Source organism: Vombatus ursinus, unplaced genomic scaffold (genome assembly GCF_900497805.2).
Source record: "Vombatus ursinus unplaced genomic scaffold, bare-nosed wombat genome assembly UNPS02014814.1, whole genome shotgun sequence".
NCBI lineage: Eukaryota > Metazoa > Chordata > Mammalia > Diprotodontia > Vombatidae > Vombatus > Vombatus ursinus.
The window spans coordinates 7,176,042-7,200,417 of NW_020954592.1; the positions used below are offsets into that span (position 1 = coordinate 7,176,042).

The window sequence follows — 24,376 nt, forward strand, 5'->3', positions numbered from 1 at the left end:
TCTTTCTTTCTTTCTTTCTTTCTTTCTTTCTTTCTTTCTTTCTTTCTTTCTTTATTTATTTATTGTGGGGCAGTTGGGGTTTAATGATCTCTTAATTGTCGATTCTGATGGCCTTTCTCAGGCCTCATTCTCCTTGACCTATTTGCTGCATTTGACAGTGACCATACTCTCCTCCAGATTATTCTCTTTCCAGGTTTTTGTGATCTTGCTCTCCTGGTTTTACTCCTACCTGACTGGCCACAAATTGTGGATAGATTCCAGGGTTCTTTCTTGGGCCCTTTTCTTTCTTTACTTCTGCTCTTGGTGACCATTTCCATGGATTTAATTATCATCTCCATCTAAGTCACTTCCAGATCTATCAGCCCTAATCTCTCCTGAGTTCTAGTCCACTATCACCAGTTTCCTATTAGATGTTTCAAACTAGATATTTCATAAGCATTTCAATCTCATTATTACAAAACTGAACCCATTATCTTTCCCCAAAAACTGAACCCATTTCTGTTCAGGGTACCTCCTATTCTTCTAGTCTCTCTGGTTTGTAATGTTATCTTTACTTTGTTGTTCTCTTTCACCTTGTATATTTGATTAGTTGCCAGATCTTGGCCCTAGGCTGTCCCTACTCCAATCCTTTCTCCACATAGCCACAAAATGATTTTCTTTAAGTACAGCTCACTCCTCAGTGTAATAAACTCTAGTGATGACTTCCTGTTGGCCCTAAAAAGGTTTGTAAACTCTTCTGTTTGGCTTCGCAAGCCTTTCACATCTTGTCCCCAGCCTGCCCTTTCACATTCATTTTACATTGCTCTCTTTCCTGTACTCTGTGGTCCAGACAAATCAGCTTACTCTCTGTTCCTCACACATACTCCCACTCCTGTTTTTTGTGGCGTTTGTACATCTCCCGTGCTCTGAATATATTTCCTTTTTCACCTGCCTACTAGAACCCTCATTTATTTCAAGGCAGCTCAGATACCACCTGATTCTCCTCATTCAGCCCCTTTCCATTTTCTAGTGCCCTCCTTCCCTAACTGCCTTGATGTCTTCCAAAAAGTACTGCCATCACCTTTAAGAGGCCTCTTCTCTAATCCTGCCCCTTGTCCCTTACATCCTTCTGGGGAGGAAGGAGTGGCCAGATGTACTAGTAAGAGCCATTATTTAGTATTTTTCCCATATGCACATGAGCCACCTGATGATAGCATTTCACCAATTTTCTTCATCTTTACAATGAGGAAGTTAGACTAAAGTGATTCCTGTGTGATCTGTACTCTTTGGCATTGAGTTAAAATTGCTTAAGGAATATTACAATTATGGACTTTAGAATTTGGACCTATAAGTTGGAAACTTAAGTAGAAAAGTTTTGTGGTTTTGTTTTGTTTTTACTGCAATTCTTAAGGTTTCATAATAAAATATTTAAAGGAACATACAAATCATCTGGAAAAGTTTCTGATACAAATTTTGGTTAACAGAGTGATGGCACCATATACTCCTTTTATAAATATTACATATCTGAGGGGCAGCTAGATGGCACAGTGGATAGAGCACCAGCCCTGGAGTCAGGAGGACCTGAGTTCAAATCTGGCCTCAGACGCTTACTAGCTTTGTGACCCTGGGCAAGTCACTTAACCCCAATTACCTAAAAAAAATAACAATAATGACATAAACATTGTATATCTGGTTTCCTATAACATACTTTGTTTGCTTTTCCTAGTCTTGTATTTTAGTCTGATTTTAGTCTTTACAGTTGAAAAACGTAGGGGAGTCATTTATGATTTCTTTTCACTGTTGTAAAATACACTTTTTTTTTTTTTAATTAGAGTCGTGCTCCAATTTCTGCAAAACTTGTGGCCAATATGCTTTCAGTGGCCGGGGCTGATCATATCATTACAATGGATCTCCATGCTTCTCAGATACAGGTACAGTCTATGCATTGACATGTCACTAACTGCAAATTACAGGCAGCAACATGAGTAACTCCCTCGGTGGCTCTTGTAACTTCAGATAATTTTTTTTTTAAAACAATTGCTGCTATGCAAGGAAAATGAATGGATGGGACCCTAATTCGATATTTTTATCTAAGTTCCTTTTTATCTCAAACATTTTATGAATCTTTTCTCCTTTAGAGAATGGGATTTTAATTTTAAAAGTTAAATTCTTTAGTCTCCATCAATTTAGGATGGATATGAATAGCTTGTTAATTACAAACTTAGAACCACTGTTCATCCATATACAATACCTCAATACCTGATTCCAGAAGACTTATGATTTTTATTAGTAGTAGTATTTCCTCTGCCAGTGGAAGCTACAAGCCTCTGTAATATTAATCACCAACATTTTGATAATGGGACTTTTTGAACTTCTAGGTTAGTCTGCGTTCTAAGGGCATGTTATTTATCACGAGACTGACTACTTAGTCTTTATCACTTTGTTTGGAACCTTCCAGAGGCATCAATAAATGATGTTTTATTTAAATAAAATAATTTTCATGAAGCTTGGGGCCACCTGTAAGAGAAGATGAAGCATCAGAATAATATTTGAGTGGAAGATGCATTCTTGATGTCTTTTTATCTGAAAATGTGATTTCACCAGTGTAAGGAGCTCCTTGCACAAATATAGATCACTCCACTCAGAGAGTTGCCTGGGTATTAAGAGTGTAAGGGATTTGCCTTGGGTCACACAGCCAGTCCACTATTTTGAACTCCGGATCTTGGGCCCTATTAATTGATTTAATCTTTTTTACTATCATCACAGGGGTTTTTTGATATTCCAGTGGATAACTTGTATGCAGAACCTGCAGTCTTGCAATGGATTCGAGAAAATATTGCAGAATGGAGGAATTGTATTATTGTGTCCCCAGATGCTGGTGGAGCCAAAAGGTACAGTGGAACGGGTAGACACAACTTTCTGGAGTTTGATAATCTTAAGTGGACTTTTAAAAGTTGTTTTTCAACTGTATAAAAACTTTATAAAAAGTTTTTATTGATGTCTTTTAATTGTTACATCATCATAGTTTTCTCTGGTATGACTTCCCCTGCTTCTTCCAAAGAGCCATCCCATATAACACGTATTTTTTTAAAAGATAAAAAAAAACAAACAAACAAGAAGATAACAAGACTGCAAGATCAATACATTGGAAAATTCTGAAAACATGTATAGTGCCTGTGGACTTCAGCTTCCATGAAGGGGTGGGTTGGGGGTATCCTCTTACATTTCTCTTCTTTTGAGTCATGCCTGATATTTGAGTTGCAATTCTTTATTAAAAAGCTATAATGCTTGTTATGTAATTGCTCGTTTTACAAATCCTTCTTAGCTGATGCTTTGTCTTATTAGTTTTTAAACTTCTTCCCAGTTTCTCTTTGGATTTGCCCATTTTTTCCCCCATTTACACCCATCCTATATAAAAGTTTCCTGTTATCAAGCTTACGCTACACATTTGAGTGTTGCAATTTTATAAGCACTCTGTAATGTAAGCTGGATTAGGGAAAGAGCTGATTTGGAGTCAAGGTCTTGGAAAAGTCTTTAAAACTCTCAGGACTCAGTTCCTCAACTATAAAATGAGGGAATTGGATTAAATGATCCCTGAAGATCCTTTCAGTTCTAAATTTATGAATTACTTTTAACCTATAAATTATTTTCCTTTAGTAGACAGGTTTCTTAATATTCAGCAATTGTGTTGAGGTAGGGAGTGCATTGTTTGTGTTTTGTGGGGTTTTTTTGTTTGTTTGGTTTTTTTGCTCCTTTCTGTGCCACATTTTAAAATGTTTACAGTGGAAATTTTAAAAAATTCCATGTAGACTTTTAAAGATAATCTGTTCGGTAAAAATTTTTGCGTGTTTTTCTTGTTTTGTTTTGGTGGGTTTTTTGTTTTCGTTTTGTTTTGTTTTGTTTTTTGGTTCCTGGTAAGGAAATAAAGCATATTACAACAGTAGCTGCAATCTCAGTAGTTTCTGCCATGCAGCTAATAGACCTTATGTTCTTTCTGGCTAGATAAAGACTAATAAGATGAAGGAAGTTGGAGATCATGGCACAACCAACTCTTTTTGTTTTAAAGTAGAGGTGAAGGAGGTATTAAAATATCTTATTAAGTCTTACATCTATTTTTGGTGAAGAGTAGCAGTGTATGGCTGTGAGAGTTGAACTGTACGGAAAACTGAACACCACAGAAATCAGTGCTTTCCAACTGTGGTGCTGGAGAAGACTTTTGAGAGTCTTGGACTCAAGGAGATCAAATCACCAACACTTAAAGAAACTAATTCAGGCTATTTACTGGAAGTTCAAATATTGAACCTGAAACTTAAATACTTTGGCCCACATAATGAGGAAATGGGTCTCATTGGAAAAAGCCTTTATGTTGGGAAAGATTGAAGGCAAAAGGAAAAAGGGACGGCAGAATATGAGATAGAGAGGTAGTGTCATGGAAGCAGTGGACTTGAACTTGAATAGACTTTGAGAGATAGTGACCTGGCATGCTGTGGTCCATAGAACAGGAAAAGTCGAACACTGAATAACTGAAAAACAATAAAATCAGTAAGGGCTTATAATGTGATTTTTTAGTTGAGTTGATCCATAACGATACTCTTCTTTAGAAAACTGCCCAAATCAAATGATACTCTGAAATTTATTGTTTTGGAAAGGGTAACTCAAAAATTAGTTTTTAGTATGTGGAATCAGCAGAAACCTAGAATAGAAAAATAGAATTTTAACAAATTACTTGGCAAAAATGTTGCAGCCTTATTTCAGTTAATATACTAAATGTGGGAGATGAGGATAGGGAGTTAGAGTTCCCCCAGGAAAAGATACTTTTTATTTTTGCTGTCTGGTTCTTTTAATTATTTGCTTTTATGGAAGTACTCTTATAAACCATTTTATATCCACGTCTCTAATAAACTTGCTTACTAATCACAGTGTCACATTTAAATCAGTTAGGAAGATTAGCAGATGACTGCATGTCCAGGATGAGTGCTGCTAGGCATTGTCCTCCACATAACTACTATATTGACAGCCTTGTTCCTTTGTAGGACCAAGTTCCCTCAACCACATAATGAAGGAATTTGGAGACAGTTTCTAAGGTTCCTTCTAGTTCTTAAATCTATGTTCCTGAGGCATAGGTCTGATCATTCAGTTTCCCTGCTATAGAAGCTTCAGTGGCTCCCAATTGCCAGTGAGATAAAATGAAAACTAATGTTTGTCATTTAAAGCTCTTTACCATCTGTCTTTCCAGGCTGATTATTTATTCTCCCTGGGACCCCCACACACTCTACACTCCGCACTTAACTACACTAACTAGTACATATACTATCCCCTCTATATGACATTTCATGTTACCATGTTACCATGCCTTTGTACAGGCTATAACCCTTCCTTGGAATGTCCTCTGTCCTCACCTCCCAGTCTTGAAACCTCTAGTTCCTTTTATGGCTCAGCCCGATTTCCTTCAGTTGTTGGTGCAGTTTTCCCTCAGAACCTTAGAATTAGTTTGTATTTATTTAGGTAGAGCCTGCATTTACCCATTTGTGAACATGTCCTATCCATCGAGGAGAATATAAACTCCCTTAGGGTAGAGAATATCTTGATTTTTGACTTTATATCCTTAGAACCTAGCACAGTGGTCTATATACAGTAGGTGTTTAATAAATGTTGATTGATTCCTGTTGCTATTGCTCTCAGTCCTCTTATAACCCTAACAGGGAAAGGAGTGGAAGCAGGGTTAGCTTGGCTGTTGGAGCAGATTGTATCTCCATGGCGGCAATGCTTCTTTTGTTTTTTTTTAGCCACTTCCTCCCTTCCTGTATTCTTGCCAGACAAAAGCCATTTAACCACTAAATGAGGCAGACAAGGGTAATTAATTCTAGACAATTCATGCTTGTTAGGGATAAGCAAGGTGCTAGCCTGCTTTTATCTGGGAACCTCAACTCTTTGAAACACTGCTCAGATCACAGAGATAAGTTTTTTTAAGGCCTCTGAGTAGCTAAAATAGTTGTCACAAAGGGTGTGTGCTAAAAGCTCATGTACTTTGCTCAAAATAGAAACTTTACTAAAATGATTTATCTTTAAATTTAGACATCTTTCTAACAAGTCTGATTATGTAGTTTTCCAGGCATTGGCAGTTTAGAAACATCAAGAGTGTGTTGGGAATGGGAGTGGTGGGGGACGTGGAGAGAGTGAAAATGCTACTGGAGAGAGGCAAGCACACCGTCAACAGCAAAAAATATCAGCTGAGAAAAGCAGGAGAGGAGACATAATATAGAAAATAGCAGAGGTGAGGGACTATGAATATAGAATGATGCATATGCTATCAGACATGATCAGTATGTCAGTGGTTTTACTGAACTATTTTGTTTGGGAGCTGGGAGAAGGGAATGTATTCAGAAATTAATATGATGTAAAATAAAAGGGCATCAATAATTTTTTTAAAAAATGGCCATCTAGGGCCATTTGGTATAAGGGCCTTCTCTGAGCAGAGTGTGGCAAAAAACCTACCTGTGATATTTGGTACTGATTTCTGAATAAATAGATAGATAATGAGTTGCTACAAGTGTTCTGATAGCATAAGAGTATCATCACTACCATTCACGTTTTACCATATTTGTACAACCCACATTTTTTCCATTCTCTTTGATTTATGAGTAGAATTATGAACTGAATTTTTACAGAGCCTTTATTTGGATGTCTTTAACTCATTATCTGTTTATTCCTTTCCATAGAGTGACATCAATTGCTGACAGACTGAATGTGGAGTTTGCTTTGATTCACAAAGAAAGAAAGAAAGCAAACGAGGTAGACAGGATGGTTTTGGTTGGCGATGTGAAGGATCGTGTAGCCATCCTCGTGGATGACATGGCTGATACATGTGGTACAATATGCCATGCTGCAGATAAGTGAGTGGAAATTTTAGAAATGGAAAAAGAAAATAGAGAAAAAGGAAACTTTAAATGTGAACATTTTAAAAAGCTCCGTTGCTTGTGCTATTCATTTGCTGATAGGTTAACAGTGTTGGACAAACAGGAAATATTAGGCTGTTTCATTTTTGTTACAATGTGTTTTGTCTTTTTTTTTTTAAGACATACCTACACGCAAGTTTTCAGTAGTTCTTAATCACAGGTATACTCATCTCGAACATGGGAACAAATGAGACTGAGTCTCTCCAGTTTCTTCCCCCTCCCCCAAATTTATCATGTAGAAGTAAAATTGGAAAATATTACCTACTTCAACACCTCAATGGGAACCTTCTGTATCATCCTTAACTAGTGTTTATTCAGTTTCTACTTGAAAATCATTGCCTCCCAAGTCATTCCAGTTCATTTTCAGACACTTTTACTGAAAAACGTTTTCTTTATATTAAATTGAAATCTGCTTCCCTATGACATTGTGAACTCTGATATGATGTCATTACTACCAGGTGTTCCAGAATTTTCTGTTTTTCCATATTGGTCAAAAATCACATCTAGAATAGCAAGCCTCCCCAATACCTCAGCAAAGCAAGTAGCGTAATGTCCAAAGAATTTTTTAAAAGAAAAGAGGAATTTTTGTTTTTATCTGCAGAATCAATCAGTATGTCAAAAAAATCTGATATATGCAATGTTCCACACCTCAAGGATCCTCCTTTCATCTCTTCTGTGGGACTGAGCTTGTGAATTATAATTTTGCCACATTCATCTTGAATTGAATCTTTTATAGTCACCTTATTTTTAAACGTATGATAAATGACTTTCTCAGTGTCTTTGTGATCTTGTCAGTTTCCATGGGTCCAATTATCTCTATGTAGATGATTCCCAGAACTATATATTTAGCCCTCCCGAGCCATAGTCCCAAATCACATGGCCTATTAGAAATTTATAAATGGATGTCTATAAGGCATCTCACACTCTGTGTGTTCAAAACACAATTCATTATCTTTTGCCCAAAACCCAGTCCTCTCCCTTACTACCTTTTTCTGTTGAGGACACCATCATCATCTCAGTAACTCCGGTTATGACAACCTTATTATCAGTTCTACTCTCATTCATCTCACCTGTCCAATCAGGTGCCAAATCTTGTTATATCTACCATTTTTTCAGTTCTACTGCCACAACATATCTCCTATCCATTACCTTGTCTCCATTCACACCATCTAGTTCAGGCCCTCATCACCTCTCATCTGGACCACTGCAGGAGATTCCTAGTTGTCATTTCTGTCTCAAGTTTCTTCCCTCTATAATTCATCCTCCACAAAGCTGCCAAAACAGCAGTCCAACCATGTCACAACCTTGTGCCAGTGGCTTCCAATTGCCTCTAGGTTAAAATATCGACCTTATCATTTGAAATTTAAAGCCCTCAACAGTCTTGACTCCTGTCTGCTTTTCTAGATTTATTCAGTACATCACTCCTTCTTGTATTCAGTGTTCCAACCAAATTTGACTATTTCTTAACTCTAATATTCCATCTCTGTCTCTGTCCTTGTCCTGGTTCCTCATTCCTGGAATACATTCCTTCCTCACCTCCTCTGCCATCCCCTATCCCCCCCAAAAATTAATTAACCTCATATTTACTTTATATACTGTTGCAATACTTATATGCATACAGGTTGTTTACTCAGGAATGTAAACTCAGAAACTGTTTCATTTGTCTTTGCATCCATCCCCAGTGCCTGGCACACAGACTTAATAAATCCTTATTGATTGATTGGTTTGATTCCTGACTCTGCCCCATAGGTTAATGTCATTAGGAACTTGTCATCCATTTCCTCTCTGTGCCCTTGTTTGTTTGCCTTTTTTTTTTCCGTTAGGCAGTCGGGGTTAAGTAACTTGCCCAGGGTCACACAGCTTGTGAGTATCATGTGTTTGAGGCGGGATTTGAACTAAGATCCTCCTGATTCCAGGGCTGGTGCTCTATCCACTGCCCCGCCTAGCTGCCCCACCCTTGTTATTAATAGTAGATTTCACTGTCATTCTTTTTACCCTCACCCAAATGATCACCCCATGCTTTCCTTCCTTAGGCTTTTGGATTTCCACATCAGATCTTAACACGCAGTGTTATGGCACCATCCCTTCTATCCAGTCAGTTACTTTTGAATTAGGTGGGCCCCTTCTTTGTTATGTTCCAGTCATGATTATATCTCTCCAAGTCACTTGGATGATTCAAGGGCTTCACTGTTGCAGCATGTCCATGCCCTGGCTTTCAGAGGGAAGAGAAGCTCAAGGATGAAAGCAGGGTGGTTCCATCTCTCTGCCCATAATAGTGATGACTGAATTTCCTAGGAGAAGCAGCCTAATTGAGTTAATCAGCTAATCAACAAATGTTTGTTAAGTACTTGCTCTGCTTAGCACTGAACTTGTGAGAGTATTCAAAAGAAGTATAATAAATGGTTCCTCTTCTCAGGGAATTTACATTGTTATTAAAAAGACATGACCCATAAGATGCTTGAAAAAGGACTATAAAATGAAGTACAAAATGAAGTGATAGTAATGACTAATTAAACTAAATCCCACTTTCCCTTTGACTTATTAAGGATTCATTCCCATGGAGAAAACACTTAAGTTCAAAACACAACGAAAATCAAACTTGAATGTAAATTCAGTAAATCTTGACATATTTCAAGGATCTCTGATTTTATTTCTTCCACTAGTGCAGACCACATAGCTCCTTTGTGCCTTTGTCTATAATTTTTGTGAGTTTGCATGACATCCTTCTCCCCCCAACAATACATCACCCAATAACCAACCTGGTAGTGCAGGCTTATTAGCCAACAGCATTCCCCAGAGAGGGATTTAAACTAATTTCTAAGTATGTAATTAATATTCATCAGCTCTTTTTCCAAATACTTTTTCCTTATAAAATCTTAGGCTATTATCTCTTAAGAAGGTTCAACTTGCATTTTATGTCTAATTCTTGAGAAATTTAATTGCCTTAGTTAAGGCCATCTAGTAAGCTAAAGAGCTGCCCTTAAGAATTAGGAGGATCTCTGGGTTCAGGTTCTTCTCCTGACATGCTCTTCTGGCCCTGGGCACATCACTTAGGCTCTCAGTATTCTTGGTAAATTTCTAAGACTACAAGTTACAGAATTAGGTATCAACCTACATGGACAAGGAACCTTCTTACTAAAACTTCCCCATATTGATAATATAGGTCTGGGTTTTGTTGGTTGGTTGGTTGGGTTTTTTTTTTTTTTTAATGTGCTCCTTAAGATTTCTTTTTAAAAATTTTCTTGGAGGCCTGTCATCTTCCAAATAGCAATTCAGTTTATCTCATTAAGAAGGGGGAAAAAATCCCAACATTTTTCCCTTAGGACAAACCCTTTATTATATTTTTTTGCAAGGTAAACACTACTTAGAAGAGTCATTTATGGTGATGTATGTGTTTTGTTTTTTATCCTGACATTCTATAGGTTACTTTCTGCTGGAGCCACCAAAGTTTATGCTATTCTGACTCATGGAATCTTCTCTGGACCAGCTATTTCCAGGATTAATAATGCTGCATTTGAGGCCGTGGTAGTCACAAATACAATTCCACAAGAGGACAAAATGAAGCATTGCTCTAAAATCCAGGTATAGTAGAAAGAGTGTTGGTTTTGGGATCAGAAGGCCCTTAGTTCATATCCTCTTATTATACTTACCTGTTTGACCAAACCAAATCCTTTACTCTCTTAGGGTCTTAATCTGGGGAAGGGGAAAGAGATAATTGGTCCCTTTTATCTCTAGTTCTTTAGTCCCTTTTTATAAAATTACATGATTTCTGATCATTTGGTGGAAGAACAGATATTTGCTGAGTCATTTAACATTTTGCACGACTATTTAAAACCTAATATAACAAAATATTACTATTCCTATAGCAATATATTGTTAACCATACTCTGTGTTCTGTGAGGAAGAACACTTTTTACCTTTAGATTTATGATAGAATTGAGTTGGCCTAAGAGGGTAGAATGGTCTATCTTTTAGTAAATAGAAGTAAAATCTTACTACTGGGGTCCATGCAAATTTAGTTTTAGTGTTGACTAAGATTCTGATTTGCCCATGTTTCCACCCTGCCCCCTCCCAAAAAAAAAACCTAAAGTGTATGCAATTTAAATCTTAGCAACCAGCATCATTCAGGTATTTAATTAAATTACATTGACCTTTTAGAAAGTTTCTGTACAGTGGAAACCATTTTAAGAAAGAGTTTCCTTAAGCCTTCATATTACCTACATTAGTAGGCTTTCTGGTTTTAAAGTAAACCTGATTCTGTGATTCTTGATTGCCCTCACCCTTTTTATTCTGTTTCTTTTTGCTATTTAGGTTATTGACATTTCAATGATATTGGCTGAAGCAATACGGAGAACACACAATGGTGAATCTGTGTCTTACCTGTTCAGTCATGTTCCACTATAACTCCAGATCATGGCTTTCCTATAGGCTGTGTACACTCAGTCTGTTTTTGTTTTTGTTTTTTTTTTGTTGGGACTCCACAGTAAGATAATTAATGTTTATTAAAACTTCAGTTGTTTATACTTTAAGATTCCTTTTTTCCTCTCTAACCTTTCCAACCTTCTTAACCCCTCCCTCCTTCCCCTACCCCATTTTTTCCCTTTTTGAATGAATTGGCTTGTATGGGAAATGTCTGCATTTTGTTTTGGTTTGGCAGATAACTTTTTCCTTTACTCTTATATTACCTTGGAGCTGCAATTGTAAGAGTGTAATTACATTCAGAAGTTTTTTAATTTTATGTATCTGGGTTTGTCAAAGGTAACCCTGTATTAAAGCATTTCGTGTATTTTATTTAATAAAAATGCCTGTGGGCATTTTGGTAAAATCCCTGGTATATAGAATTAGACCTTTTATTCAGAATAAACATTATTTTAGAGAATTGTAGGATACCTTGAATGTTGACCTTTTTGTTAGTTGGAGTTCAAATTAATTTCTTGGACTTTACCTAGTTTAAATAAAGTTTTGGTCAGCTTAATGATGGTCATTGACCAATTTGCTGATGGAAATTTGTAGACAAATCAGTTAAGGACAATGTAGTATAAATGAATGTAGTTTTATATTACATTTAAGTCGGCCGTCATATTGCTGTAAATTTCTGCTAGTTTCTGAAAAATATTTCCATGTCGGAAAATTCCACAATTATTTCTGGCATTAGAATTATTTAGAAATTTCTATATATAATCTGTGTCAGATTCTGATCTCTAAATTAAATGGTCTGACGAATTCCAACTGTTGTAGTGCATTACAAATTGTAAAGGGAAATTGCACAGAAAATCCCAACTCTTTAAAAATGCACACTCCATTCTGTCTTATAGTATTCTTTTATATAACAGTTTAGCTGCAACTTTTGCTTTTTTTTTTTTTCCAGCTAAGAAAAAATGACATTTCAATGATTGGACTCCAAATCATTGAACTTTCAAATCATTAAATATAGAGTAATGTATGCTCACACAGTTGACTAAGGCAGTATTTAGGGCTTAAATCCACTAAACCTATTCAGTCTTTTAATTTTTCTCTTTGACATGAGTAAAGTTTGGAATCATCAGGACTATTAAATGTATGTTTATATAATGCCGCTTTCCCTTTTTTGTGGTTAGTGTACTTGTGTTATTTGTCGTCTAAAATAGTTAGAAGTCTTTAGCAGTTGATTCATTAAATCATCCCTAAGTGAAAATATTTATCTGGAAGGCAGTAATAAAGGAAATCTGGAAAAAATTATTTGCAAGAATATTAACTTTTTGATTAGAATACCAGATTTTTCCCAACCCTGTCAGTGAAGAGCTCACTAAACTAATGTTTTGTTACATGAAAAATGACTGTTTATACTTTTTTTTCCTAATTCAGAAGTCAAAGGAAACTTGGATGTTAATACAGTGCCACTCTCCTTCCCCCCCAGAAAACATCCTGAACATTATCTGGTCTTGTTTCTTAATGCACTTTGGCTAGATAATAAGTCTGTATAATTCAGACCAAAAAAAAAGTTATGTGCGGTTATGTAGACCAACCTTAATGGTAGGTAATGCCATTCTCCGATCTTTTAGTTGAAAATAACTAATTTTGTTATTTTCTTTTTTTTATGACAGCATTATTTAGGATTTTCTATTCCAGCATTGAAAGAATCTTACTTCAGGTTAACAGACTTAAAAAGGATAATTTATATGACATTTCAGTTGTTGACATCAGTCTTACTGCATCTTTCTGTGTAGTAAAATGGTTTCCAAGAGATAATTCTAAAGTAATCTGGCAAGAAAACTATGCACTTACAGTTTAAATGTTCAGATTTGTGAATAATAGCTTGATAACATTGACTCTGACTTTTGAGTTCATCTAATATGTTAAAAGAAGGGACCAAATACACTGCTTTGGCTACTTATACAAGATATCCCAAAAGACTTAGTGCAGTTATTTATGTTCTGTATTGTTGGAGTGGAGTGAGAGTAGTATAACTACCATTCAGAATACTTGAAACCCATTGAAATGAAAATGTCCAGAACTGATTTTGTCCTCTAGCACAAAACAGGATGAAATCTAAATAGGCAGCCTGCTCTGATGAGAAGTCCTTGTTTTATCGTTTATTTAACATTATTTTTGTTTTGCCTATTTTTAAAATAAATTTATGATGTTAAATATGGCTGTGTTTACATATATACAGGTAGGACCAGGTACATGTGAAAGATCAAATAGTCTGTAAAGGTTGCTTCAAGAGATTCTGATATTTTTAGATTTTCTGTTTCCTGTGGGTCTATCTAGATTGGCCCATAGTAAATGAAACTAGCCAAGTCTTTCATTTAAATCCAGTTCATCTACATGCATGTAGAACCAGCTTATGCCACTTTCCAAATAATAGGACTAGGGAACCATGATCATACCAAAGTTGCTCACCCCAAAACTTTGTCATATCAATCAGTAAGTATTTATACCATATCTTTCCTTTATTAGCTATTGTTAATGTCCAAGAATTGTATTGTTTGTGGTGCTTGTGTTGATCAGGTCACTGTTACAAAATGAATTTCCTGTTATTTCCTCTAATATTGTACTCAAGTATTTTCAATAAAATTGTGTTGCAAATTGCTCCTTTTATAAGACATTATTATGGTTCTGGAGTCTTACTAAAGCTTTGGTAATGCACTGTCTTTCCCTCCCCTCACCAGAACTGTCCTTCCTTAAAATGAGAGTTACGAAGATGGTTATTTAAAATGACCATTGGAGATTGTCCTTGCCCCCTCACCTGTGGAAAACCATATCATTGGAAAGGATGGAACATCCATGCAATTCAGTTAACCTGGTGGTGTGCTGCAAGAATTTAGCCATTGTTTGATTTGATTTCCTGATAAGTTTTTTCCAATTGGAGTATAGACTCGTTGGACAACACAGTAGAATTCAACTACTTTTATATTTAACCCTACTATCCTGCATTATCTCTGCTTGATCTATGTCCTTGAAGTTGCCTTAATTTTCCTGCCTTCCTTATATTGCTTTAGTTTCAGCTTAGTTGTTCATTTGAACTGCAGGTTTTATCTGCCTTTTGGTTTGTTTCACTTTTCTGGGAACCTAAACTTGCCTTGTCTAAGTTCAATTGTAGAAATCTAAAATTAAGTTTGTTGTACCTCCCATTTAGATGTGAAAGCAAAAATCATACTTTAGAGCTGGAAGAACCCATAGAGATCTTCTAATTTATCATTATTATTATTATTATTTTTAGTTAGTAATTTCTGCCCCTATACCCCTCCTCCCCAAATTGGGTGGGGGAAAGGTGGGGGGAGGGGGGGAACAGCCTTTTTAACAAATAAGCATATTCAGGCAAAACAAATTACCACATTGTTTATGTGGCATATGTGTCTCATTCAGCATCTTGGGTGCCTTCACCTCCTCTGATCATTACCTGGAGCTCTGGTCAGAGTTTTAAGTCTTTCAAAGCTGTTTATCCTTAAAATGTACAAATTGTTCATTTGCTTCTGATCACTTTATTCTGTGTAAGTTCATATAAGTTTTACCATGTTTTTCTAAGACTGTCCCTTTTATCATATCTTTTTCTATAGTATAATAGTATTCCATTACATTCATACGCTGCAGTTTGTTCAACCACCCTCCAGTTGATGACCCCATCTTTGTGGTTCTTCTCCCTGCCCCCCCCAAGCTATTTAAAAAAAAAATGGGTCATTTTTCCTTTCTCTGATCTCTTTGGAGTATAGATCTAGTACCATAATTGCTGGGAGAGCAGGGGTGTGTGTGGAGTGGGTATTGTATAGCTTAGTGACTTTTAAGGGGTTATTCCAAGTAGCAAGAAAACAAAACCCCTTTTACAAACATCCGTTGTCGAGCAAAACAAATTCCTGCATTTGGCCATATCTAAAAAATGTCTCCATCTGTGTTTCCCTGACCTCTGTCCAGGAGGTGGGCAACATGTTTCATCCTGAGTTTTTTGAAATTGTGGTTAGTCATAATGTTGACCAAAATTGTTTGTCATGACGGTATTGCTGGTATTATAAATGGTTGATGCTTACTTTACTGTGGATCAGTTCAAAAATGTCTTCCCAAGTTTCTTTGGGGAAAAAGAATATTGTCATCATTCCCGGTATTTCATTACATTCATATACTATAACTTCTTCAGCAAATTCCTAATTGATGGACACCTCCTCAGTTACCATTTCTTTGCCCACCACAAAAAAAAGCTACTATAAATATTTTTTTATGTATGAGTTCTCTTTATTATCTATGGACTATAGAGCTGGTATTGGTATTATAGAGGCAAAAGATATGTAGTTTATTAACTTTTTCAACCTTTTTTTTTTCAATTAAAAATCCTTTTCCTCCTACCTCCCTTCCCCAATTGAAAAAAAAAATTTATAACAAGCATATTCAAGTAAAACAAATTCCCACATTGGCCATGTTAAATTTAGCCTCAATTGTCAGGAGGTGGTCAACTCTTGAAAAAGAATCAATATGTATTGATCTTTTTTAATTACCTTAATTCCTGAATATATTCTTGTCTGCTTCCCTACCCACTAAGCTCTTCCTTTTTAACAAAGAAGAAAAAAAGCAATTCAGCAAAACTAACCAACACATCAAACAAGTCTGACATATGCAATAACCTGCACCTGTAGTCTTCCACCTCTGAAAATGAGAGGGATATATTTTCTCATCTCCTTCAATGCCAAGCTCAGTCTTTGATCAACCATAAAAATATTTTCAAATAATGTAAATTTGAATAAGTTCTTTGAGATTTTTTTCAGGAATATGGAATTTTGGTAAATCAGATTAAATTTGTGTTCCATTTTGTGTTTAATACCGAACACTCAGCATATTAAGATATCCCTGTAGTCTGGAAAATGTGTCATAATGAGAAAAAAAATCTGTCTTGTCTTTTTTTTTTTTGGCTAGGCAATGGGGTTAAATGACTTGCCCAGGGTCACACAACTAGTAAGTGTTATGTGTCTGAGGCTGGATTTGAACTCAGGTCCACCTGACTCCAGGACTGGTGTTCAATCGGCTGTACCACCTACCTGCCCCATCTTGTCTTCTCATAAAAATAGAGGTACTATTTGTTCGCCATTAGGATCAGAATTAGTCATTCAGGCATTTTTTAAGTGCCTGCTAGGTGCTACAGTGAGAAATCTTTGTCCTAGAGAAGCTTGTGTTCAGTCTGGGGAAATAATATGTACATAAATAAGCATAAACAAGATAAATAGAGGGCAATGAGGTGGTAAGACCAATAGCAGCTGAGATTCATGCAAAAGGTGACACCTGAGTTGTCTTGAAATGAAAGTACCAAGAAGTAGATGAAGCAGTGCATTCTGAATGTGAGAGATAGCCAGTGCAAAGCTGCAGCACTAAGACATAAAGTGTTCAGTGAAGACAAGCAGAAGGCCAGTTTGGACTATGGAGAAACAGAACTGAAGTCACGTGCATTAAGGCAGGAAGGTAGGGTGGGTGAAGTTGTAGAGGGGTTTGCGTTTATTCCTAGAAGCAATAGGGAGCCACTGTGGTTTATTCACTGGTCACATCTAAGATGTAAGAAAATCCTGACTCCAGACTTGGTGCTCTATCCACTGGGCCACCTAGCTGCCCACATTTAAGTCACTTAAAACTTTAGGCCATTACATATAATGCTGCTGTAAAAATCTTGAAATACATGCTCCTTTTTTGTTCTTGGCTACACATTAAGGACGTATTTGGTACTTTTTATGTCTGTAATTTTAATTGGTAGCATCTACTGTTGCCAGCACAGATCTATTTTAACTCCCATGAGCTTTGTTAAAAAATATTTTTCCCAGTTGCATTTAAAAAAATTTAAAAAATTCAAATTTTCTCACTCAGTCCCCTGGTAAGCAGTTTGATATAGGTTATTCATGTGCAATCATGGAAAATATTTCCAAATTAACATGAACTTCTCTTTAACCATTTGTCACCAGAAGGTGTCACTGTAGGGCAGTAGTGTCAAACCCACCTAAAGATCCCTGAGCCACATAACTTAGAAAACCGTTTGTTAGCATTATCCATAATCTATTGTATTTTTATTTATTTTGTTTAAAATTTGCTAATTACATTTTTAATCTGAGTGAGCTGCACAGGGTCCAAATTCTGTCAGCTGACAGTAGAGCAGAGATGGTTGACAGTTCAATCTTTTACTTCCCCTCCTGAAGGGGGGAAAAAAGGAAGGAGCTGAATCCTCCCAGAATACACTTACTTCCCACAAGACCATTATGCTGTCTTGTTTGATCTCAGCTTCTATGGGTTCTACTAATTTCTCTATGCTGAGATTCACAGGTTTCTTTCACAATTCACAATTGCTTTCAATCCTGCATCATCAACTGCCTTTTCAATATCACAAATTGGATGTCCTATAAGCATCTCAGATTCAACATATCTAAAACAGAGCTCATTATCTTTCCCCTCCAAACCCTCTTTTCTAAGCCCTGCTATTACTGGGTATGTGCCAATTACCTAAGCTCATAACAGTGCCATCTTTGACTATCATTTGTATTCACTCCACGTAGCTTGTTTCCGTCTTCACAGTCTCTCACACAGCCACACCTCTAGCTCATATATCATCACTGTCCACCTGCCTACTTCACCTTCGTTCAGTCTTCTGAATATACTTCTCTGACACTGTCACCACTCTAGTCCAGGCCCTGGATTATTGTAATTGCCTGTTGGTGATTAGGTCTGTCTCAAGTCTCTCCCTACTCCAATCCATCCTCCTTTTAGTCCAAATTTAAATCCAGCTATAACAACAGTTTGTTTGTTGGTCTGCCCATCTCCAAGTGTCCTACTCAAGTTCATCCTCCACTCTAGGGCCAAAGTGGTTTTTCTAAATTGAAGGTCTGACCATGTCATTGCCCTAAGCTCAGCAGCTCCACATTACCTCCAGTCATTTGGCATTTAAAGTCCTTCACAAGTTGGCCCTTTCCTACTTTTCCATTCTTCTTACACTTTATACCCTTCATAGTCAGTAAACATGTATTAAGTGCCTATGTGTCAGGAACTTTGCTAAGCACGAGGAATACAGAAAGGCAAGACGGTCCCTGCCCTCCAGGAACTCACTATCTAGTGGTGGAGACAACTAGCAAACAAATACGCACAAACAAGCTATATGTAGGATAAAAAGGAAATAATTAAAAGAGGGAAGGCACTAGAATTAAGAGAGGTTGGGAAAGACTTCATGCAGAAGATGAGGTTTTAGTTAGTACTTGAAGGAAGCCAGGGAAGGCAAGAGGCAGAGATGGGCAGGGACTGTATTCCGGGCACGGAAGACAGCCAGCAAAAATGCCTAGAGCCTAGAGAAGGTATGTTGTTCCTGGACCATCCAGGAGGCCACTCTAGAAAAGTAGGGAGGTTATGAAGGTCTTTGAACTCCAAGTAGGGGAATTTTTACTTGAACCCAGAGGTGATTGTGAGCCACTAAAATTCATTGAGTAGGGGGATAACAAAGTAAGACCTTTGCTTTAGGAAAATCACTTTGGTGGCTAAAAGTAGGATGGATTGGAGCAGGGAGAGATAAGACAGACCTACTCACCCAGCAGGCAATTACAATAATGCAGGTAGGAGGTGGTAAGGACCTGGGCCAGAGAGGTGGCAGTGTCAGAAGAGAGTATTCAGGAGATAGTGCAAATGTGAGTAGACAGGCTTTGGTAAGAGCTTGGATGTGGTGGGGTGGGGGGTAAGAGATAGTGAGGATCCAGGATGACTCCTAGGTTGTAAGCCTGAGGGACTGGGACGATGATGTTGTCCCCCAAAGTAACAAGGAAGGTAGGTGGAAAGGGTTTAGGGGAAAAGACCGACAAACTGTGATTGAGCTAGTCTTACTTGGTATTCCTCATAATGCTCTTAACTCCCAACTCCTATGCATTTGTATTGCTGTCCCCCATGTCTGGAATGCTTTCTCTCTTTATCTCTACCTTCTGACTTCCCAGGTTCTTTCAAGACAGCTGAAATCCCATCTTGTGAAGAAGGCCTTTCCAGCCCTATCCCCCAACACCTTCACTGCTAGACCTTTCCCTCTGAGATTGTGTTCCATTTAGTCTCTCTCTTTCTGTATGCATTTGGGGCACAATGGATAGAGTGCTGGGCCTGGAGTCAGGAAGACTTATCTTCCTGAGTTCAAATCTGGCCTCAGACACTTACTAGACATTGTAACCCTGGGCAAGTCACTTAACCCTGTTTGCCTCAGTTTCCTGATCCATAAAATGAGCTGGAGAAGGAAATGACAAACCCCTCCAGTATTCTTGCCAAGAAAACCCCAAATGGGGTCATGAAGAATTGGACTCAACTGAAAAATTACTAAACAACAACAAAATTTGCATTTTTTATCATTTATTAGAACTATATGAACTACCCTGTTTTTCCCCCCTTTCTTTGTATCTGGAGCAAATAGCACAATACCTGGCACATAATAAACATTTAATAACTGTTGCAACAATTGAGTTCATTTAGCCTAAGGGCGAGTGACCTCATAGTGTAGGTGGGTCATTTTCTCCTCTAGGTTATAGAGTTTATGTAAGATAAAAAGTTACTTTAAAGTGATAATAATCCAGAGACCTCCAGAAAATTCCTAATATTCAGATAGATATTTAAATTCTGTGTATTTCCAGCCAGTGGTGCAGTGGGTAAGAATGCCAGGTCTGAAGCCAGGAAGACTCATCTTCGTGAGTTCAAATCTGCCCTCAGACACTCACTAGCTGTGTGACACTGAGCAAGTCACCAAGCCTTCATGATAGACCATGGATTTTTATACAAAGCAAATATCACGATGAAATAACTACCTGGGTTAGAAAAAAAGAAAAACCAAAAATTGTTATATGAGTGCCCATGTGCTCACTTCAAGAGCACATATACTAAAACTGGAATGTTACAGAGAAGATTAGCATGACCCCTGTGCAAGGATAACATGCAAATTCATGAAGAGTAATATATTTTTCTGAGTTTTTCCTCATTTCTATTTTGTCTTTAAAAAATATTGTTATATGGGATGGTTCTCTGGAAGGGGGGTGGGTAGGGAATATTGAGGAAAACTGCTGATATAAAAAGCAAAAGATAATAAAATTTTTTATAAGCATCTTTATCAAAAAGACATGAAGAAGGGAATTTGAGGAAATGGTAAACCTTTCAGACCTTTCTTCAGTCCTTGAAATAGCAATTACAATAAACATCTACTATCACCAGAGTTCTTTGTTGTACTTAGTGGAAGCTATGTCACTGTCATCCCATGTTCTTTCATAGATAGTGTCATCCCTTCACTGTTTATACCATTGTTCTCCCAATATCTCTCACAGGCAGGCTGGCTATCTGTCATTTCAGATCCATTTGTCTCACCTGCCTTCTCACAGATTGAACGACCCTTTTATGAAACCCATAGGTGTGACTAATGTCTATCTCTCAGCCCAAAGATTGTAATTAGGAGGGGAAGAGAATAAGCATTTATATAGCACCTACTGAATGCCAGGCACAATGCTAAGCCTTAAAAGCAATCATAACCCTAAATATCATATAAATAAAGTGCTATATAAATACTGGAGATGATGATGAATTTTTCTGCCTATTTTCAATCTTTTGGAACATGACCACCAGTGACTAATTTTTTTTTTGTTTGTTTTTGCTAGGTAATGGGGTTAAGTGACTTGCCCAGGGTCACACAGCTAGTAAGTGTCTGGATTTGAACTCGGGTCCTTTTGACTCCAGAGCCAGTGCTCTATCCACTGTGCCACCTAGCTGCCCCCCAGTGACTAATTTTTAAATAGATCATAGAAGATAGAACTATCGAGATAGTTGCATGTTTGTATGTGCTTTAGATAGGTTGGGGAAATGAGAGTAAGTTTAATGTTCTATTCCATATTCTAGTAATGATTGTATTTCAACTAAGCCCATTTTTAACATCCTGGGTTTTATTCAACACTGAGATTGAGATGTAAAGCAAATAATGGTGACAAGACAACTCATAACCTCTAAGAACACCTTCACCTCCTCGTTATTTTGATAGTTTGAAATCAATGGAGAAAAACAGGTTCAATCTACTTCATTTAGTAACATGACTGCATTTAATAACTAAAAGAAGGTGATGCTTCACTTCTTTCTGGTGATAAATTTGAAGCTTTAAAGAAGAATAGATGTACTCTAGTGGTTATCTCTTAAAACAAACTGTTCTGGGTCACTGCTAAGTCATCCTGCAATATCTCTGTTAGGAAATCCCACAGGGATGGCTGCCGTTCTTCACCTTGCAGAAGAGGCTGTTGGGAAAGATAGTGACTCATTTTAGGTGGACATACAAACAGTGTGATAATGACCTTCAGCTTTGCAAGCTCCCCCCCCCCCCCCCAATCTATTCAAGATGTTACTTGACTTTCTCCAGAAACTGATGTGCTGGAAGCAGATAAAGAGGAAACCAGAAAGTCTTATTGGTAGTCAAGGGGAACATTTACAAAATTCATTAAAGGTAAGTCTGTCCTTTCAGTGATTTCTTGAAGGAGATTTTAGCTGACTATTCAGACATTAGGCTTGACTGCCTTAATTAAATGTATTTTTCTTAATGGATGTTACCCTTTTGTGGTCTGGCAAATAAAATTTTCATGAAGATTCAGCCATCTGTGTCTGAGAACATGTATCTCTTCTGTTTTGCTCTTCACACTCTAATGTATTTTCACCTCAGTGTTTTTAACTTTGCTGTACCCCCATATGTTTTACTTTACATTGTGTAGGTGTTTGAGCCCTGGGATAATTATACTGTTCTTATAAGGGAACAATTGTTGTTGTTGAGTGGTTTTTCAGTCATATCCAACTCTCTGTGATCCCATTTGGGGGTTTTCTTGGCAATGATGGTAGAGTAGTTTGCCATTTCCTTTTCCAGCTCATTTTACAGATGAGGAAACTGAGGCAAGCAGTGATAAGTGACTTGCCCAGGTTCACACAGCTAATAAGTGTCTGAGACCGAATTTAAACTCAGAAATATGAACCTTCCTGATTCCAAGCCCAGTGCTGTATCCATTGCACCACCAAGCTGCGCCGTAAGAGAATAAAGTACTCAAAATATTTTAAATTTTGTTTGTGAACTTAATCATCAACAAGCACAAACATTTCAATATACAAAAAATAACATAGGTAAGAAACTAAATTTCTGTTATGTAGAGCTTGTTGTTTTGAAATATAGGTATACTTATATACATGTATATATGTGTATGCAAATATGGTTTTCTAAGTCTTGGTGAAGTTTTAAGCTGTCACATACACACACATACACTTCAGCAGGATAGTAAAAATATATTATAAACATTAAATATTAATATTAAATACCTAATATTATATTTAAATAATATAACACATTATATTATTTTATTTATATATAATATATTTGCATTCTATATTATATTACTTATAGACTTATAAATATTCTATTGTATACTGCTATTATATATTATAAATATAATATATGTTATATATTTTCACTACCCTGTTGAAGTATATGTATGTACATGTATGTATGTTTGTATACATATATATACATATATATACATATATACATGTGTGTCTATGGATTCTGTTTATTTGATGCAGCTACGTGGTATAGTAGATAAAATCCCTGGGCCTGGAGTCAGGAAGATTTGACCTCAAATCTGGCCTTAGACACTTACTAGCTGTGTGACCCTGGGCAAGTCACTTAACCTCAGTTTCCCCAATTGTAAAATGGGGATCATAATAGCACCTACTTTGCAGGGTTTTTATGAGGATCAAATGAGATAATGTTTGTAAAGCACTTAGCACAGTGCCTGGCACAAAGTAAGCACTATGCTTATTTTCTTTCTGTACATTTGTGTTTCCTTGTGCATTTTTCTTCCATAAGGTTTTTAAGGTCTAAAAATAAGCTAGTTACATATACTTTGAAACCACTAGGATGTTCTATTTCTGGCTACACTTTCATATTTCTCTGATACATTCAGGGGTGTTTCAAAAGTCTTAGTTCGGTTTTAAGCTTTAGTAGCTTAAATAGCATAAGCTTTAATAGCTTAAAACAGTACTAAAATTTTTGAAACATTCTATGTGTGTGTGTGTGTGTGAATTTTTTTTACATCTAAGCCCTTGAACCATGGACTAATGCTGTACTTACTGATGACTCACTTAGTCATGGAGCCATTGAAGATCCTTGGAACATGTTTAAATGTCGTACACAGACACACATATATATATATGTGTGTGTATATACACATATATACAGATACATATATGTATGTATGTATGTATGTGTAGGTATATATTCCACCAAATCCCACTCACCTGGAGAATGACTAGCATACCAAGAGAAGGAAAGGCCAATTCTGAAGCAAGGACAGACAATTCCATTCCATTCACAGGACTGTGTTTTAGGCACTGGGGATACAAAATGAAAACAGCCCCTGTCCTCTAGGATCTTTCATTTTACTGGGAGGGAGGGAGGGAGGGAAACAGAGGAACAGTAAATACACAAATAAGCTTATAGAAAATATATCTGAAGTAAGTGCAAAGTAATTGGCCAGGGTTGCAGTTGGAGTAGAGGTGATTAAAACTGGGAGAATTGAAAGACCCAGAGTAGGAAGTAGCTCTTGATGGAGGCCTGTAAGTAATCCAAGTATCCAAAGACGTGGAGGTGACGAAGGAGAGTCTTCCAGGAATAGGAGAACAAAAGACCTAGAAGATGGAATTTACGTACAGGCAAGGCCCATTTGGTCCTCTGATCATTTTTGAGTCTGATAACATTACTCCAAAGGAAGTAGAAAAACCCAAATAAATGTCTTCTAAAGAAGAGAGACCGTTCTCTGCCTCATTTCTTATTAAGCCTTAATCACTGAATGGGTGTTGCCTCAGTCAAAATGAGAACTGTTGAAGACCTTAGCTTAAAAAGGCCAAGAACCCCCACTGCATCCAGAGCCATCTCCAGTTGTCCTGATCTATATCTGGCCACTGAACCAAGATGGCTC

At 37.0% G+C, this 24,376-nt stretch overlaps 1 protein-coding gene and 1 non-coding gene across 2 annotated transcripts in view; both read left to right on the top strand.

The window, feature by feature from the left end:
• PRPS2 (phosphoribosyl pyrophosphate synthetase 2) overlaps positions 1 to 14,013 on the top strand; it is a 34,402-nt gene extending 20,389 nt beyond the window's left edge. The window contains exons 3-7 of the mRNA XM_027835420.1: positions 1,812 to 1,910; positions 2,746 to 2,870; positions 6,699 to 6,872; positions 10,358 to 10,517; positions 11,247 to 14,013. Of these exons, the coding sequence (XP_027691221.1) occupies positions 1,812 to 1,910; positions 2,746 to 2,870; positions 6,699 to 6,872; positions 10,358 to 10,517; positions 11,247 to 11,339 (651 nt within the window). The 3' untranslated portion in view covers positions 11,340 to 14,013. The remainder of the gene's footprint in view (positions 1 to 1,811; positions 1,911 to 2,745; positions 2,871 to 6,698; positions 6,873 to 10,357; positions 10,518 to 11,246) is intronic.
• Positions 14,014 to 20,245: 6,232 nt separating this feature from the next.
• On the top strand, positions 20,246 to 20,352 carry LOC114022990. The gene has a single exon (XR_003566730.1). It is a non-coding gene; the product is annotated as a U6 spliceosomal RNA (small nuclear RNA).
• The last annotated feature ends 4,024 nt before the right edge of the window (positions 20,353 to 24,376 follow it).